Here is an 18858-nt window from a genome sequence, read left to right as displayed (position 1 = left end):
AGAGACTTATGAGGAGCTTCTTCCCCCAGGCCATCAGGCTCCTAAACTCAAAACCAGCCTCTTAACATCTTCATGTCTCCACTTAACATTTACTTTATCAGTAAGATATTCATCATTCTCTACCTCACATTGACATTGACATACTGACAGTGTCAACCTGTTTGCACATTCGCCTCTTGTACATTCCTGTGTATCTTAATATTTAAGACTACAGTATACTTTCATGCACATTATTTTCCATTTTATATTTAATTCTACAGTATACATCTTTTTTTATATTTTATTCTTATATTTTTATTGTTTACTTTTATTTCATTCTTTCATAGCTATATTTATGTATATTTTCCTCTGTGTTGTATTCTTTAATAACTGCCCTGTCCATGGAGCGGACCTGACTCACATTTCACTGCTGGTTATATATGCTCTATATAATTGTGTATGTGATGAATAAAAATCTTGAATCTTGAATCTTGAATGCAAACATCAGTCCAATCAGGCTAAAAATCCAATGGGGCAATCCAACAATCGTAAACGTGAAGACAGGCAGAATCATACTTAGAACAGACAGGCAGAATAACTATGGGAAACGCTTGGTAAGGCAGGTTAACTGGCAATACTTCACAATGAGCAAAAACGCTGAGTCGTGTTAAATACAGACCAACAGGAAATGAAAGAAGAAGCAGAGGGAGTGGTAAACAGTCAGTACTCAGGCGAGGGCTCCCTCTGCTGGTGCGGCGTTACAAAGAATTTATTAATTTTTTTTGCCAATAAGACAATAATAAAAACAATACTTTAAAATTGTGATTCTTTATTTGTGTCAATTATTATTTTAAATCCTCACTTTAAATCTCTGTGAGAACTGGAAAAACTTGAAAAATACAAAAAAATATTCCAATGAACAAACATACAGTACAAACAGAGAGTGAGACCTGTATCAGTCCTTTAAAAAAGGAAGATTTATATGTAATGAAATAATTAATTGACCATAGCGGATGTAAATATGTAGCAGCATATTGGCTTGAAGAAGGGCAAGGGGACAATAGTATCGGATGTATTTGAAATTGTGTATATTGTAGGAGGTGTGGGTCTTCTATTGATCTTGACTGATGCTTTATATACTGACAAAAGGCATATCTGCTGTCATTCTTGGGCGGCTGCAGATTCTGGTGCTTCTCTGTCAGGACTTTTAGGGTTTCATTTATTGGCCCAAGAATGGCAAGGTCTTGGGCTTGAGCAGGATCAGATGAATATTTTATTTTCTGTTGCTTTTTTTTTTCTTTAGGCTGGACCTCTTACTGCTGTTCTTCCATCTCTTGTTCTTCCTCTTCTTTCTCCTGCTCTTTATCATCACCTCTGTCTTCAATTTACCCCTCCTCAAGTGAATTAGTAGAGTCCTGTAAAATATTGTTTAAAAATTAATAATTCATGGTTTATTTACAAAAAAGTGTTATTCTCTTTTCCAGCGACCCACAACAGCAGATGAGTGGAAAAACGGGAAAACACATACGGATTAGACCCCCCCCACACACACACACTGCGGAGCACAGTTCTTCAATTATAAACACTTTAATTCAGTTGTTATGATGGCTTTGGTTGACAACAATTATAGATTTCTTTATGTTGATGTAGGGTGTAATGGAAGGGTGTCGGATCGTGGAGTATTCAGAGGGTCAACACTGCAGGAGTCTCTAGAGCAGAGAACTGCAAACAGTCCCAACCTACTCCATTGCCAGGGACAGACATGACAATGCCCTTTTTTGTTTTGGCAGATGAAGCTTTTCCTCTGAAATCATACTTAATGAAGCCTTTTGCCAGGAGAGGGCTTTCCAGAGAGCAGAGAGTCTTTAACTACTGTCTATCCCGTGCCCGCCGTATTGTTGAAAAACCTTCAGCATCTTTATGAACAGATTTAGTTTTTTGTTTTTTTACCACAATCAACCTAGATCCAGATGACGTGGAGGTTATTGTTCTTGCATCATGTGCCCTTCACAACTATTTATGTGATGATTGTGGCAATGCTTATCTGTGTGGAATAACTGATCAGGATGGGCAAGAAACCTGGAGACAGGACCCTCCCCTGCAACAGGTAGCATTGCCAAGGTCCACAAATGCAAGTAACAAGGCCAAACAAAACAGGGAAAGGCTAATGGGGTACTTTAACTCAGAGGTAGGAGCTGTTCCTTGGCAATGGGATAGAATATAGTAAATAATTTCCACAAGTAAACCAATAGTAAACTGAAATTAACTGTAAAATATGAGAGCTGTATATTTTATACGATTAATTTAAATTAAACTACATTTGTAAATGGAGAAGTTAATAGGAGCATATTTCTGAGAGGTGAGCGCTAATTTGCTGTAAATATTTGTAGTAAATAATATTTAAAAAAAAAAATAAATACTTTAAAAAATCTGTAAATAAACTCACATTTTGAACATCAAGGTTTGATGTTGAGGGTCTTTTTTCATGTGCAGCTGTAAAAACTTAAGTCTCCTCAAAAACCATTCCTGCCTTGAAGTGTGATATCCTCCACTGCCAGAGGGAGGTGATTTCAGGTATCTGCTGTACTGTGTCCTCATACTGTCCATTTTCTTCTTTACCTCAGCTTCTGTGAAACACAGACAATTAAAGAATGATAATGTGGAATGAATGCCAGTGATTGTTTGTTTGTTTGTTTTTTGCACAGCATTAAAAAGCGTATGTTACATCTCTGAAAACAACTACAAGTAGCTAGTGCAGTTCATGGCTTAAACAGTGATTGACAAAGGACATTAATATTTGATATAGTGCAAACAAAATACAAACCTTTTCAGACAATTTCTTTATTTGCCTCAATGCGCAGGACCATAACATTTGTTTTTTCAATTATAAAATGACTATTACAACAAACTTATAACAAACTTACAGTGCACTTTTTTTTGCACTGTATGAAGTATGATGTATAGAAAGTGCAGGAAAAAATCGCAACGTATCAATTAATTTAGATCAGGGGTCACCAGACTTGATCCCGGAGAGCTGGTGTCCTGCAGAGTCTGGTGACCCTTGATTTAGTTAAACTATGCTGTAAATACACCTTTTTTAAGGTTATTGAGTGCGGTGCACATGCGACAGATTAAATTGTAAATAACTATAATTATCTACATAACTGGCTCATCTTGTCAACATTATCAGAATATTAGAATTTTAAAATGACAGAAGGGTGTTTGTAGCGAGTTTAAATTTCAGACTGAGCAAGCGGCAAAACCTCAATAAACACAGTTAAAGTTACTTTGTATCATTTTCGGGGCAAGCCCTTTCACCAAACAACTTTGTAACCATTTGCTACTGTAGGAACACACTAACATTTCATTGAAGTGCTATTGATAACCACAACTACATAGGTGTAACCATGTTAACCATATTGTCAGGCAGATTTATTATATTAATAATATATTACCATATATATTTTCGTTGTATTATAAAGTAAGGCAAAACATAAAAACACTAACCTGAAATCCCAAGCGCTGTAGCAATCGACATGATCACATTCCCCCTCGCGTTGCGGTTGGTATACTCGGCCTCACCCACTGCATAAAGCTCTGGCCTCTCCTCCCAAAGATCAAGTAACTGTTCTTCTTTTTGGTTTGTCCAGAAACCTGCCATTTTAGGATAACGCTAAGCACGCCCAGCACAGTACCTACTAGCAGTCTTGCTGCATCATCATGGCAACGGTTTGTGGCCACGTCAGAATTTTTTGTCATTTGTTGGAAAACCCTTTCACACTGCTCAGACATTCCACGACCCAACAAACGCTGATTAAACACGTTCATTCAGGTGAAAACAAACTCCAACCAATGGCAACAGACACAGGGGTAACACACTGATCCAACAAACTCTAACAGACTAGTTTGTTGGCGTTTGTCAGTGCGGTGTGAATAGGCCTTTAGACGAAGCGGAATCTTCTGCCAGCTGCTCCCGCTTCACAGCGAGCGCAACTCGCGCTAACTGCACCCAGGTTCACCGTCCGCATTTTGATTTTATAAAATCAGTTTGAGGCAAATGCAACTCTGTAAGTGTTCTTTTATTGAAAAGTATAAATTTTTATTCATTCACAGGCTGTATGGTTGAAATAATATTTTAGTTCAAAACTTTAAGCGCCATTGTTTAAAAAAAAAAACTTTATTGACTGTTTCATAGACCTTACATTTTTTATAATAGATTCACCGTGAATCTCAATACTATTAAACTGACTTTAAAATCTCAAGGAGTTTATAAGTTGAAACGTGTGAAAATGTCACAGTGCATGTTAAATAGTCTAAATGAACTTGTATCTTGTATAGTAACTGAAGACTTTGATTACATGTTCCCATGAAACTAACAATATAATTAGATGTTTTTTAAATTAACAATTCCTATATAAAACAGGAGAGCAACCTTTATATCGAACATTTTTAAATCGTCCACAGATGAGCAACGCAGGAGGCAGGTTCTGCGCCAGAGCGCACAAAGTGAATGGGCAAGAACAATTTTTAGAGGGGAGGAGGCTTTTTTGTATCTAAAAGTAATTTTAAGATGCAATAAAAAAAACATGATAAACACAAACACAAAACTTGTAAAGAGTTAACAACATAGCCTAGATTAACCCACGATTAGTCACCTATTTTCGTTTGCTGCATGTTTTTTAAAAATGCGTTAAAAATAATTTACCTAATAAATATAAAAAAAAATATAAGTCATGTATAAGTCGAATTTTATTACATTCAGAAATAATAACGGCAGGCCTAATAATGTTATAATGTACCAACAGGATATTTTTAGTTCCCCTCATTTTACAACAAACCCATTAAATGTACATCACCCATTAAATGTAAATCAGAACAGAACAAGAATTAAAAATATATAATTCTTTAGGAGAAATATAATTGCAGTAGATATAATAATATAGGCTTAGCTATAAACAAAAAAACAACAGCAAAAAAATAAAAATATAATTTAAAGCGAAACATAAGGTAAGGTTGGGCTTACCTCTCTCATTTGGGACAAATCCAAACGTTTCGTGATGTTGCCCATTTTGAAGCTAAACTATTATTCATTAGGTAAAATAGGCTTTGTAGTTCACGCCTGTTTCAGTATCGATGGAAAAAAAACATAATGAGCAAAAATATGCCAAAGTGGACTGCTGCTCACGCTGAATGGCACGTTGAACGACTGCTGTGTCCAGTGAATATATGCGCGTGAGGCACCAGCGCGATCAAACAGCTGAAACAGATAATACTCCATTTTTGGTCACACAGTAAAGGCATAATTTGGCATAATAACTGTTAAAAAGTGTTAGCAGTTTGAAAAATCAAGAATAATAACAGAGGTAATAAGAATTTATTTAGTAAGAATAATTTCTAAATGCTGGACCGTTCTCATTTCGCTCTGCATATGGAACCTGAAGGATTTATTTATTTATTTATTTTGCCAAGAATGAACCGAAATGAAAATATTTAGCTTTTAATCGGTGTGTGTTTGTATATACTATATATATATATATATATATATATATATATATAATATATATATATATATATATATATATATATATATATATATATATAATTACTGTTTAATAACAACAGCATGCAGTAAGAGCCTTTGTGTAAAGGTCTTTCTTTTAATTTTTGATGCGTAGACTGTAGCCTAAGACTATTCCACGTCTTGAAATTAACTCACTGTAAATTTTCTAATGGTTTTTAAGTATGTTTGTGATAAAGTCACATTTGCTGCCTCCGCTGGGGAAGCAGCACTGGCACACACACACGCGCGCGCACACACATACACACCCGCCTACTTACCTCATTCATCCTCCATACCGTTCCTCCCTGCTGTTGCCGCTATCAGAGTAGCGGGTGCACACGCAATCCTGATAGCACATGGACATTCTCCTATTTCAGCACATTCCTCTTTCCTTTATCCATTTCCCAGGCATTTCATACACTTACACTGCACTTGTCATTTTGTTTCATTCCTGTGATGTTTGTCTGTGTGGGTGTAGCCAGTCTTCCGGCGGGAAACACTGCGCTGGCCAAACCGAATGAACGAGTGGCGCCGGTGAAGTGCAACCGGAAGCTGGTGAAACCATTGTCTAGTATGAATAGTTGTTTCTGTGTGTATTTAAGATTGGGATGGCCAAGAAAGGGGGCGGGGTTTGGCCTATATAAGCCGAGGCCAAACCTAAAACAGGACTTGTTTGCCAAGTCAAAGTGAGAGTGCAACTGCGGTGCCTCAAGCGAACCTCAACCCTGTATATTGTGGATACGTGTTACCTGTACACAAGTATTTTGGATTTTTCCCTGTTTTGTTTCCCACTTTTGTTGTTCCTTTGATACTTTTGAGTTTTTGTTTTATTGCACACCTGTAAATACTTCACTGTGGACTACCACTTTTGGCAGTGTAAATAAATTACAACGTGCACGAAAGTGCTGTTGCGAGTAAGCCATCTTTTTTTTCTACAACTTTTACGGACATTTTTTACGTCCCAAGTGAGCTGGTGGTGCTCGCTTTATCACAATGTTACAATGTTATATTATAATGTTACTGTTGTCTTACGTCGTCGTTTCATCTCCATTTTCAAAACAAAATTTTACAATTACAGTCAGTTTGCAACCTGTCCCTTTGCGCCACCTGGCAGTAGTTTCGCAAATAACTTTAACACACGACTGACTTGCAGTTAACGCCGTGGCCCTGCGGTGGCGGTACACGTGGTGGTAATAGGCATTTTGGTTGTCCACCTACTGTATATGTGAAGACAAACTAAGAACCAAATAAAAACCCTAATGAAACACAAGACATGAACTAAAATAACAAACATTACACATTTAATTGATCCATTAACACATTTATGTCATGCCTTTCTCATTATTTTGACATTTGGGGTTTTTTGCTCTTATAATCTCATGAGGTTCATTTTGGTGGAATTGTTTATATTTCACAATGCAGGTGATGAAACATACATATAAATATACATCATGAATTAAAATATGATCTGAAATTGATATGGCATTGTTTAATTTATAAACAATGTTATAAAATATAAGAATGATGCGTTCTTGATGAATCATGTTTGTGAAGGGTACTTTTCAATTGAAAGGATATTTTGATCATAATAATACAAATGATTGACACTAAAATAAAATTTTCACCAACACTGTGAGAGAAGCACAGAAACACATCATTCAGCAGGAGTCACGCACACTGATCTTACTGTCTAAATTATGATTTATAACACACTAATAACATGCTGATAACAAAATAACATTATTATTCTGACATGTTATTTCAGTGACACAGTTTTGATGTGATGAAGAGAAAAGAAGAGACTCTATAACATCTCACTGTAACTGATTTATCATGCAGCTCAAAGTATTATGGGTAGAATTAAGGTACATCAACACAGTTTCACTGATGATTGATAACCAACAGTAAACCCAGAATAAAGAGGCTGAGTGAATGTGGTCTGGATTGTGTGGATGAGGCTCCTTATTTTAGAGACGCTGTAGAAGGACAGAGTTCCTGCACTGTGATCCACAAACACTCCTATTCTACTGCTGATGGGCTCTACAGGGAGACGAGTCTCTATCTTATTGTGCCTGAATGAGTATCTGATGGGAGAGCAGATTAAACTCCAGGACTGATCATTCAATCCAAACACACACTCATCACCTGCTCCCTTCCTGCTGATGCTCTTATATGACACTGATATTAACACATTATCTCCACTCCACTCAGTCTCCCAGTAACAGCGTCCACACACACGCTCTCTACACAACAGCTGAGGATTATACCTATCAAATCTGTCTGGATGATCAGGATATGGCTGATAATGTCTCACCCATGTCACCTTTCTGTTTTCGTCAGACAGAATGAGTTGAGTGTTTGCTGTGTTTGGATCCAGTGTGAGAAAACAGACATCTGAACACAAGAACAGAGATATTTAAAACACAACAAAAATCACAAAAGCTGTGTGTGAGGTGTGTGGTTTTGAGTATTCGTATCAATATCCGTGTATCTGAGTTTATGTGTGCATGTCTGTGTTTTTGTCTGTGTGTGTTTGTGTATGTGTGTGTGTGTGTAGACATACATTTGCGTAATCCTGCTATAATCCTGATCTCTCCTCCATGATCCACACTAGAAAAAAACACAGTGTCACAATCGATCAGAAAACAAACACACACAACTTCATACATACACAATCAAAGATACACACTCACACATACTTTATGTATATTGGAGTTTTAATAGGTGTACATGTTGTCCATTTTATTTCCCTTTTATGTGTTTATGTCTTTAAATGGTCTTAGAGTCTGCCAGTCATGTAATAGATCTCATGACAAGAATTAAGAAATAGGCAGCATGCCAAATAAATGGGGTCACTAACAGCTGGGACTTTTACTTTTTTACTTTTAAGGACTTACTTTTCCAGTAAGTCACATCACTATTGGATTATCATTTCTGTTGACTTTTTATATACACTGGTGAACATATTCACATTGGGACGTAAAGACCAAATCTATTTATTTCAAATTTAAAGTAGAGGTGCCATTTTCTTAGCTGATTCTGGTTTTCCGATTTTTTTGAAAGGACAATTATATCTCAATAAATATTGTTATCATTTTATCACCCAGCCCAAGTTGTACATCTCATCTTTTATACACTTCTTTTATACACTTTTACAACATCTTTTATACACACATAAAACTACATTTGTTCCTCCATCCCGAATACTTTGGACCCTCTCTCTGAATGTGAGCAAAACTAAAGAGCTGATTGTTGACTTCAGGAAGAGACAGCAGTGACCCCATACTCCTCTAATGATCAGCGGGACCCCTGTGGAGAGGGTGAGCAGCTTCAAGTACCTCGGTGTAAACATCTCAGAGGACCTGACTTGGACTTCCCACACTCAAACACAGGTTAATAAAGCAGGCAAAGACTGTACCATCTGAGACAGCTGAGGAAATTCAGGGTTTCACCTGCAATCCTGAAAACTTTCTATTCCGGGGCCATAGAAAAGTGTATTGACTCAGTGTATATCAGTGTGGTATGGGAACAGCTCCAGTCAAGACTGCAAAGCCCTGCAGAGAGTTGTGCGCTTAGCTGAGCGCATCTCAGGGTCTGCTCTCCCCTCTCTGCAGGACATCTACCTCAAACGCTGCAAAAGCAGAGCTGTTAAAATCATCAAGGACTCCATCCTCCCCAGTAACCATCTTTTCAATTTGAAATCCTGATGGCAAAAACTGAGAGACTTAGGTGGAGTTTTTTCCCCCAGGCCACCAGAGTTTAATCTGACACAGTTTTACGAATTGCAACATCTACTAATAAGGCTGATTGTTACACAATGAAAAATGTTACATTTTGAACTTGTAAATGAGCGCTACTGCGCACATGTGTGCTAAAAAGATGGAGAGCAATACTTTTGAGTAAAATATACAATTTGCTAAAATATTTTTACGTTAAATACGTTAAATGTGACACATGTAGTGTATTTTTATGATAGCAGCAACTGTAAATCAAATGTAAGCTAGCTAATGCAGCCCTAATTACTAGCTCAAATGAGTTAGTGTATTCCACTTACCAGATAAAATGTAGTCTGTTTACTATTATTTATTTTAATTTAAAATTTAGTGATTTTAACATTTCATTTAGTGTTTTTAATGCTTTAAAGAGCAATTTCACATTGTAATGTTTTAATGTTCTTCTAATAACCATAAAAGGTACAGCTGTCATTAATCCAGAGAGAAAGGCTGCAATGGCTAGAAACTGCTGATCAAATGAATGCACAAATAGCAACTATGTTAAAATGTATTCATGTATCTTAAAACAATGTCATTAAATTTTGGCCACAATACATTAAATACAGCAGTTTTAGCCTATATTTTCATTTATTTGATTTATTATTTAAGTCACATTTTCTGTATACATTTATTTTTGGACTAATAATGAAGTCATCTAATTGTAGCTTAAGTGAGAGACTCAGTGGTAAGTAATATCCTTGAGTTCCTATTGGTCAGTGTTAGAGGAGCTCAGCTTAGCCTGAAAATTAGCCTGCCCCGGACCAGGTTAGTTTCCCAGCATAAGTTGCCACCGTGACTGAGCTTCAGCTATGGTAAATTGGCTTTATAGAGCCAAATCAACTGACAATATGTCAGACTAACTGAAATAAGCCTGACTTATTTGGTGAACTTGTTTTATGAAACAGGCCCCTGGTTTCTCATGTGGAACACCATGTTGGTGATTGAGGGGTGGCCTTTCAGTTATTCAAGTCTTATTTAACTATACAAGTTTTGCTGTTAAACTTGGCGAATGTTTGTCAAATTCAGCTCCCCTTACATGTGGAGTCCCTCAAGGGTCCATTCTTACTCCTCTTTTGTTTTGATTGTATATGTTTCCCTTAGGATCTATTTTTAGTAAACATGTTTCTTTTCATTGTTATGCTGATGATACACAGAATTATCTGCCATTGCAAAAGAATAATAATAGTGTTTTATCTCCACTTTCAGAGTGTCTGACTGACATAAAAATCTGGATGTCTTTAAACTTTTTTAAAGGTGATTTTAAAACAGAGATTATCTTATTTGGACCAACTGATAAATCTGCTTCTCTTAATTTTAATTAAATAATTAAATTGCTACTGTGCATTTTGATTAACCCTTGCGTATGTTCATGGATTGGACTGATATTCTAGTATTGACCCACTGCCTGTCTTACGATATTTGTTTATGTTTATTTTTGCTGCTGCTTAATAAAACCCTCCACATATGGATTCTACTTCGGACTCAGCGTCCTCATTATAGAATACTTCACCGACCATGAATTTAGCAGAGGTGGTCAATCTGGAAGTGGCTTTCCCTTACCATAATGAAGCCATAAAGGGCTTTCAAGAGCAGCTCACTCAACCCTGATCAGTCAATGAACATCTTACACACTACATCTGCTCACTTCCTCCACCCATGCTGAACACAGTAAGCCTTGCTCTACCTCACAATCAAGGATATATCAACACAACTTCTTCACCACTCCCAAAACAACCACACAACATCTGGCTATGCATTGGAGTTTAGAATGCTCGCAGCCCTGAGTGCTTGGAATGATTTCTCTTTTAAAGCCTTGTTTCAGCGAAGTCTCAGTTCCAAATTACAAACTGGCATGTAAATGGGAAGAATTTATTGTTTTCGAGTATTTAAATCTGGCCATACATACTGACAACCTTATGAGACATGCTCCCAGATCAAGGATTGCAAGAGGTATTCAACACAGCCCTATAACCCCTGCATTAAGTGTTACGGCCACTGAAACCAAGATCAATTATAAACCTATGCAACTATATCACTCAAGGCTTTTTGAAGAAGAAAGAACAAGACAGAAACAGCTCTGCCTGTGCTTTTACTGCGGCGAAACATGACACTGCAACTCAGGATCTAGGACAAATATTGAACACTTTGCATTACTTAGCAACAAGTTATTCACACTTCCTGTTACCCTAAGAACTGAGAATATTTCTGTTAATTTAACAGCGATGATTGATTCGGGAGCTGCCTTGAACCTCATCAACAAGGACCTCACCCGAAAATATAGCATTCAACCATGCACTCCTCTAATCAGGATCAAGGCGATCAACGACACAACTATCAGAAAATGAATAACTCATCATACAAAAACTCTTAATGTGGGAATATTTAATCAAGAATCCATCTCTCCGTACATCATGGACTCTCCCAAGCATGAACTCATCCTTGGATTTCCATGGCTGAGCGCTCACAACCCAAGCATCTCCTGGCAGCATGGTGAGCTTATTCATTGTTCTGATTTCTGCATAAATCACTGTTTTGCCACAACCCCCTCTTCCATGTCTCACAACCAGTGTGGAAAGCCCAATGGTTAATGGAAGCCAAAATCATCAACTCACTGAGCACTTGATTCAAGATTACACCTAAAATCGAAGTAAAGCATTGAAATTACAGGCTGATCCAACTTGCATGAATTTCATCATGGCAACTTTTAATAGTGACATTAATGGCGAACCTGCCAATTCTGGTGTTTTCTGGCAAATGCTGGGTTATTGTCCAGCATATGAAAATGCCACCCTGGTGGAGCTGGACTACCTGTGGAACCTGATTGGGTTGCAGCTAATATATCATGCTATAAGTATTGACAATGGCCCTAACAAATTACAAAACTAGAGACAAATCAGGTAAACCATTCTATTTTGGGGGGTTGACTTGCAGGTGCCTCACTAGTGCATCTGTTGTCACTTCATTTGACAAAAGCAGGAGAAACTGATTCAAAATCACTTATGCTTCCTACCTAGACAGTTTGATATGCCTGACATTTAACTGACTTGGTGTTATACTGTTATGATTAAATGTTCCATAAATTAATACAATTATTTTTGGAGTGTATTTATGTATATAAACGTGTGTTTGTGTGTGTGATTTTTTTTATACTTTTCAGTCAGACACAGACACTGAGGAGTTCAAATAATAAAACATGAAAACTTTTGCTGCTCAGCATACTTGAATTTGTCCAGTGAGCAGTTTGGATCCTTCAGTTTTTCGTAGAACAGCTTGACTCCTGAATCTCCTGGGTGATTGTAGCTCAGATCCAGCTCTCTCAGGTGTGAGGGGTTTGAACTTAGAGCTGAAGACAAATAATCACACCCTTCTGCTGTCACCATACAGCCAGATAATCTACAATCACACACAGCAAGAGTCAAAATCACATTAGTTTGGCAATCAGACATCACTGTCACACATTGATCTGTGCCGTTTGTTATTTTCTGCAGTTTTAGTAACAAAAAATGTTTGTGGAATTGTAAGAGCAGAAGTGTTCATTCTTTCATTAAAGGCACTGAAGTCAACAGACACATTTATACTCAGTAAATTAGAAATCTACTTAATAACAAGAACATAGTATTTCTATTTTGTCACTGGACACCAGGGGTCGAAAACCTAAAGTGTAATTTTTAATTTCTCTCATTGTCCCATTTTCTTTCTGGATCGCTCATCAGAAACCTCCACTTTTCTGTCACCAGTGTTTGAATAAAACCAACAATAAAAATACACTGTGTAGTAACAGGAGTTACATATTAAGTTATATATTACTGAACATCAGGGGCGTAGCCATCTTTTCAGAAGTGAGGGGGACAGAAATTTATATATATATATATATATATATATATATATATATATATATATATATATAAAACATTACAATATAACATTTCTGTAATCTATATAGCCTACCAGTCAACAGTTTTTGAACTGTAAGATTTTTAATGTTTTTTAAAGAAGTGTCTTCTAACTATTATTATCATTTAATCACTTTCTATTTGAATATATTTTAAACTCTAATTTATTCCTGTGAAAAAATAAAAATTATCATCATTTATAATCCAATACACCATAAACCCTAATCAAATCATCCGATCAAAGCTGAATTTTCAGCATCATTACTCCCAGTCTTCAGTGTCACATCCTTCAGAAATCATTCTAATATGCTGATTTGCTGAATATCAATATTTAAAACAGACGAGTAGTAGCTACATTTTTTTTTCAGTATTCTTCGAATGAATAGAAGGATCCAAAGATCAGCATTTATGTGAAATAAAAAGCTTTTGCAACTGTATACACTATATCATTCAAAAGCTTAGAGTCAGTATAATTTTTATTATTTTGGAAAATAAATTATAGAAAATTAATACTTTTTATTTAGCAAGGATGCTTTAAATTGATCAAAAGTGATGATAAAGACATAATTTCACAAAAGATTTCTATTTTAGATAAATGCTTGTTCTTCTGAACTTTCTATTCATCAAAGAAACCTGAAGAAATGCTACTCCGCTGTTTTCAAAATCATCATAAGTGTTTTTTGAAATCTCAGTAAATTACATTTTTAAATCTATTCAAATAGAAAAGTTATTTTAAGTAGGTTAGTAAAAATATTTCAAAATTTTACTGTTTTGCTGTACTTTGGATCAAATAATTGCAGGCTTGGAGAACAGAAGAGACTTCTTTAAAAAACATTAACAAGCTTACTGTTCAAAAACTTTTGACTGGCAGTGTATACTACAGACCAATTAGGGACATAAAGTAGCAGTAATGAATTAAAAGAATACAATTTGATAAAGTATTTTAAGATATTCGGTGCAAAACAAATTTGATTCATTGTGAAAGGATAATTCTACTCCGCGAGCAGCATGTAGGCAACGGCGCGACGTGACGAGGTCCATACGGGTTCTGTTGTCTTTTGACGTTACTGTAGGTTAAAATCATAACATGAAAACTTTATCGCGTGATTCATGTCATCGCGACATACTGTAACATACTTACAGTGTGTGTCTGAAAAAAGGATGTAATCGTCCTGTGATTTTTTCTGGGGTGCATTTTATCCAAGACGGCCTAATAGCAAAGTGAATGAACGAACGAAAATTCACAACAGCAACAAGAGATTTGAAGCTCAGAGCAGACGCGCCCAAGAGATGATTTGCTCTGTGATTGGCTGAATGTTAGTTCACTCAAATCTAAGAAACAAATCAGAGAACACTGCTGGAAATATTCACGCTGGATCCAAAAAAAAAAGTAGCAGGGGTCAGAATCACCTGCTGAACATGTTATTTTAACAATTATAGCTATTTGAGCCATGAATTAGATTTTATTTATTCAATCAATTTTACAGAATTCCACCTAAGCTAAAGTGGATGGTTACGCAGAAAGAGTGTGTAAGTTCTGTTTGTGTGGGTTATAAAAGAACGAGTTTTGTGTTACTTGGTGAGCATCATTCAGAGCTCAATTTACCGACACTCCATTTCCAGTGCGGTGTGTAAGTGCCTGAGTGTTTGGGGCTGATAGCAGGTGATGATTTATTAGATGTTCTTTGTATTGGACAGGGTGATATGGGCTTTATTTATTTTTGTTTTTTAGTGGACTGAGGAACTTCATGGTTAACACTCGTGGTACTTGCTATATGTCGGCGTGCTGCCCATGAGGCTATTTGCGCCAACGACAGTGCCATTTACACTGAAAAACTGCCTGGTTACTTATGTCTATGGTTTCTTTTGGTGTTTTTCACTGTATCTGTTTGTTTAATATGTTTAATGTAAGCTGTGGTGGACTGATGGTTTGGCTACATGTATCCATTTTGTACTGTTCGAGTGGCCACCAGTCTGTGTTTGACTGTTTGTCCGATTGCGGCCACTTCACTGCTGGACTGGCCTGACACTTGGTTGGCTAATTGTGCTGGTAATCCAGCATTATTGCTGCTTATTGTCTTATCAGGCCTAAGTGTCTTGTTTGTTTGTTTGTTTGTTTATGTAGTACACTTTCTTCATATATTGTTGTGACCCTTTCTTCTATGAGGGATGATTTGGGGAGTGTAGGGGAGCTTCACTGGACTTTTGTGTATCCTCATGTATGTTGTAGGTTAAGTGTTTAATATTTCTGTTCTGTTTTTTTTCATGATTTTCAGAAGTGGAAGGCAGGGCTGTTGGTGTCTCTTTTCGCCTTCCTCTGCTGGTGGTGCAGTTCATTGATAGTAGTGCCTGATTCTGAGGTGCAGTTTGCCTGCTGTGTTGAGAGTGAAAGTTTTTTTCCCTTTTGTTAGGAGATCACTATGAACCCTCGGTGAACATGATTTCACCAAGTACAACATGTTCCTGGATCAACATCCTTGCTGATCCTGGAACAAAATTCCAATCAACCAATCAGAATTGAGGGATACGTTTTCAAGAAATGTCAGTTTTAGGCTTACAGTCAGGGTTAGATGCTTCTACACCCTTCTTATTCACCTATCATTTCCCTGATTTTATGAATAAATTATGGGTAGGGTTAGGTATAGGGATAGGCTTTGTTGTACTTAGATTAACCTCCTGGGTTCGGCAAAGGCACCAGCGGGAACACTTCACATTTTTCCTGATAACAGCGAAAGAACTTAAACTGCTCTGTCATTTTTGATCGCATACATAAGAGTAATACATCATTTGAATCCAAAAAGGGTCTACTTTTATTTGAGTACATTTACAATATCAACAAAAAATAAAAAAAAATAAACAGGGTGCGCTTAAAGCTGTCTCAGTCTCCGAAAATATCTTTCTGAAACGTGTCTTTCACTTCAAGCTGAGTTTCAGTTTATTTTAAAGTAAGTCTTAAATGAAGTAAGTCTTACTGAAAACATATATTGTATGATAAAGTAATCCGTATGAAACCAACACGAGGTCCAGTCTTTCCTTTCTGAGCTAATTATCTGTAGTGTGATCACACCCATGCGCTATTCTTACGATAATCATCCACGTGAGATGCGCAAACATGTAAATTGTGGGCATATGAATGTAAATGATTATCGTATGAATAGCTCATGGGTGTGATCATATTACCTCCTCATGTATCCTCCGTAAACAAAGCATGAAGATTCAAGTTCATCTAGGATACTTTTCGTTTTTGGAAGAAGACACTTAAGGTAAACACAAGGCTTATTCCTCACAAAGAAGAACATGATGCTATGCGCAGCTTGATTGATTGATTGATTGATTAGTTTATTTTGGTCAACTTTCGAAATAAAGTAAAAAACAATTTACAAGCAAACAAATTGGGAAAAAAAAAGAAAAGACATTTCGACCGAAAAGGTGTCGGCTGAAGCTTACGCTTGCGGCGACCCTTTTTACACCTTAGGTGTTTTACACACAACACACAGACCCAAAGTCATCTTACATACAATAACTAAAAGAAAGGAATAAATTCATTCGGCTTTATATATTGTATAATCTTTTTTTTTTTATAATTTCTTAAAAATTCTAATGGATTTACATGTTTTCAGGTCATCATCAAGACTATTCCATTGTTTTACCCCCTGAACCGACAGACTTCTCTGTTTAACATTGGTTCTAATTTGAGGTTTACTGAACATAAGTGTTCCTCTAAGGTCATAAGGAGTAGATCTCATCTGAAACAAGTTCTGGACACAATCTGGGTCTATATTATTTATTACTTTAAATATTATTTTAGCTATTTTGAATTCCACTAAGTCATTAAATTTTAATAGGTTGGAATTTCTAAATAACTTGTTTGTTGGATGATACTAATGAGTTTTATTTATAATCCGTATTGCACGTTTTTGCAGAATAACAATTGGTTTTACTATTGTTTTATTATAAAGACTAGTACAGTATATTTAGGGCCTTTGAATCAAGGATGTATTTTGTTTTAGACATGATAGCCAGAGTTTTCGATATTTTTGACTTTATATAGTTTATATTAGATTTCCAACTGATCTTGTGGTCAATAATAACCCCTAAGAATTTAATTTCATTTACCATTTCCAGTTGAAACTTATCAATTCTGATCTTAACATTTGTATTTATTTGTTTATTGCCAAATAAAATAAATTTTGTTTTATTTATATTTAGTGATAGTTTATTAACATTGAACCATTTTTTTTATGTTTTCATTTCTGCTTCCATCGTGTCCAGAAGCTTTCCCAAGTTTTGATTGGAACAAATAAAATTGTATCGTCTGCAAATAAGACACAGTTTAATCGTTAATATATAATAAGAATAGCTTAGGTCCGAGCACTGATCCTGGCGGAACCCCACAAGTAGCTCTCTGTAGCTTAGACCTTCCATTGGTAAATTGAACAAACTGAAATCTATTCCTGAGATAGTCAGTAATCCATCTTTGGGCAAGGCCCCTGATACCATATATTTCAAGTTTTTTTTAACAGAGTTTTATGATCAATAGTATCAAATGCTTTTTTCAAGTCTATGAAAATTCCAATTGAATAATTGTTATTTTCTATTGCAGAGGTCAATTTTTCAACTAACTCTATTACAGCCATTTCTGTAGATCGATTTTCTTGGAAACCATATTGATGTTCATTTATTAGTTTATGTTTTTTGATGAAACTGCTTAGTCTTATTTCAAATAATTTTTCTAATATTTTTGAAAATTGATCCAGCAGAGGATATCATGTCTGCTGAGTAAGTAATTTTCTGATTTGCATTAAATAATTATTGTGTTATTGTGACAAATTTGAAAAAATGTATTAGTTGGACTTTTCCCAAGCTATAATTTCAGACTATAATTACAACTGATAAAAATAACTAATGTGTCCACTGTGTATGTTAATTCACTGCTCACTGCTGTGTGTGTATGTGTGTGCACTTAGATGGGTTAAATGCAGAGTACAAATTCCGAGTATGAGTTCTTCCATTCTTGGCCGTCACATCACTCACTTCAACTTACACAAGATCCATTTGGAATTCCTGACTTTTCCCAAACTATAATTCCAGACTATAATTCCAACTAATAATAAACTAATGTGTCAGCACTTCTGTGTCTTCAGGAATTCAAAATGGCTCCTGTGAAAGTTAAAGTGAGTGACGTGACGGCCAAGAATGGTAACTCATACTCGGAATTTGTACTCTGCCTTTAACGAAAAGTCACACACAAAAACAAAAACAAAAACACAAACAAAAACACACACACACAAAAACACATAAATAAGTAATGAATTAATACACACAGTGGACACACACCCAGAGCAGTGTTTTGTTATAGAAGATAGGTTTGGGAGGGGGTGGGAGAAACATCTCTCTCATATATTTTGAATTTGGACTGTAGTAATCTCTCCAATATTTTGAAATATTACTGAATTAATAATGAAGTACCCATTTCAACTGCTAGATTACATATGGCACCTTTAATTTTGGACCGTCTGAGATGTCAAGGGTGTCTTGTACACTCAGCCACTAGAAAAAAAAATCTCAGATGATTTACCAAGTTCACATAAGTCAAACTTCTCATGGAAGAAAAATCAATACATCTGTATAACTACAAAAAACATGCCTGCGG

At 36.0% G+C, this 18858-nt stretch overlaps 1 protein-coding gene across 1 annotated transcript; it reads right to left on the bottom strand.

Moving 5' to 3' along the window:
- Positions 1-6938: 6938 nt before the first annotated feature.
- Positions 6939-11749, bottom strand: LOC122142787 (stonustoxin subunit alpha-like). The gene is made up of 2 exons (XM_042753844.1): positions 11721-11749; positions 6939-7926 (listed from the first exon to the last, which is right to left on the bottom strand). The coding sequence occupies exons 1-2, from the start codon at positions 11747-11749 to the stop codon at positions 7410-7412; spliced, it is 546 nt and encodes a 181-aa protein (XP_042609778.1). The 3' UTR covers positions 6939-7409.
- Between the last annotated feature and the right edge of the window lie 7109 nt (positions 11750-18858).

Source organism: Cyprinus carpio, unplaced genomic scaffold (genome assembly GCF_018340385.1).
Source record: "Cyprinus carpio isolate SPL01 unplaced genomic scaffold, ASM1834038v1 S000000168, whole genome shotgun sequence".
In the NCBI taxonomy this organism is placed as follows: domain Eukaryota; kingdom Metazoa; phylum Chordata; class Actinopteri; order Cypriniformes; family Cyprinidae; genus Cyprinus; species Cyprinus carpio.
This window is presented reverse-complemented; position numbering and strand designations above follow the sequence as displayed.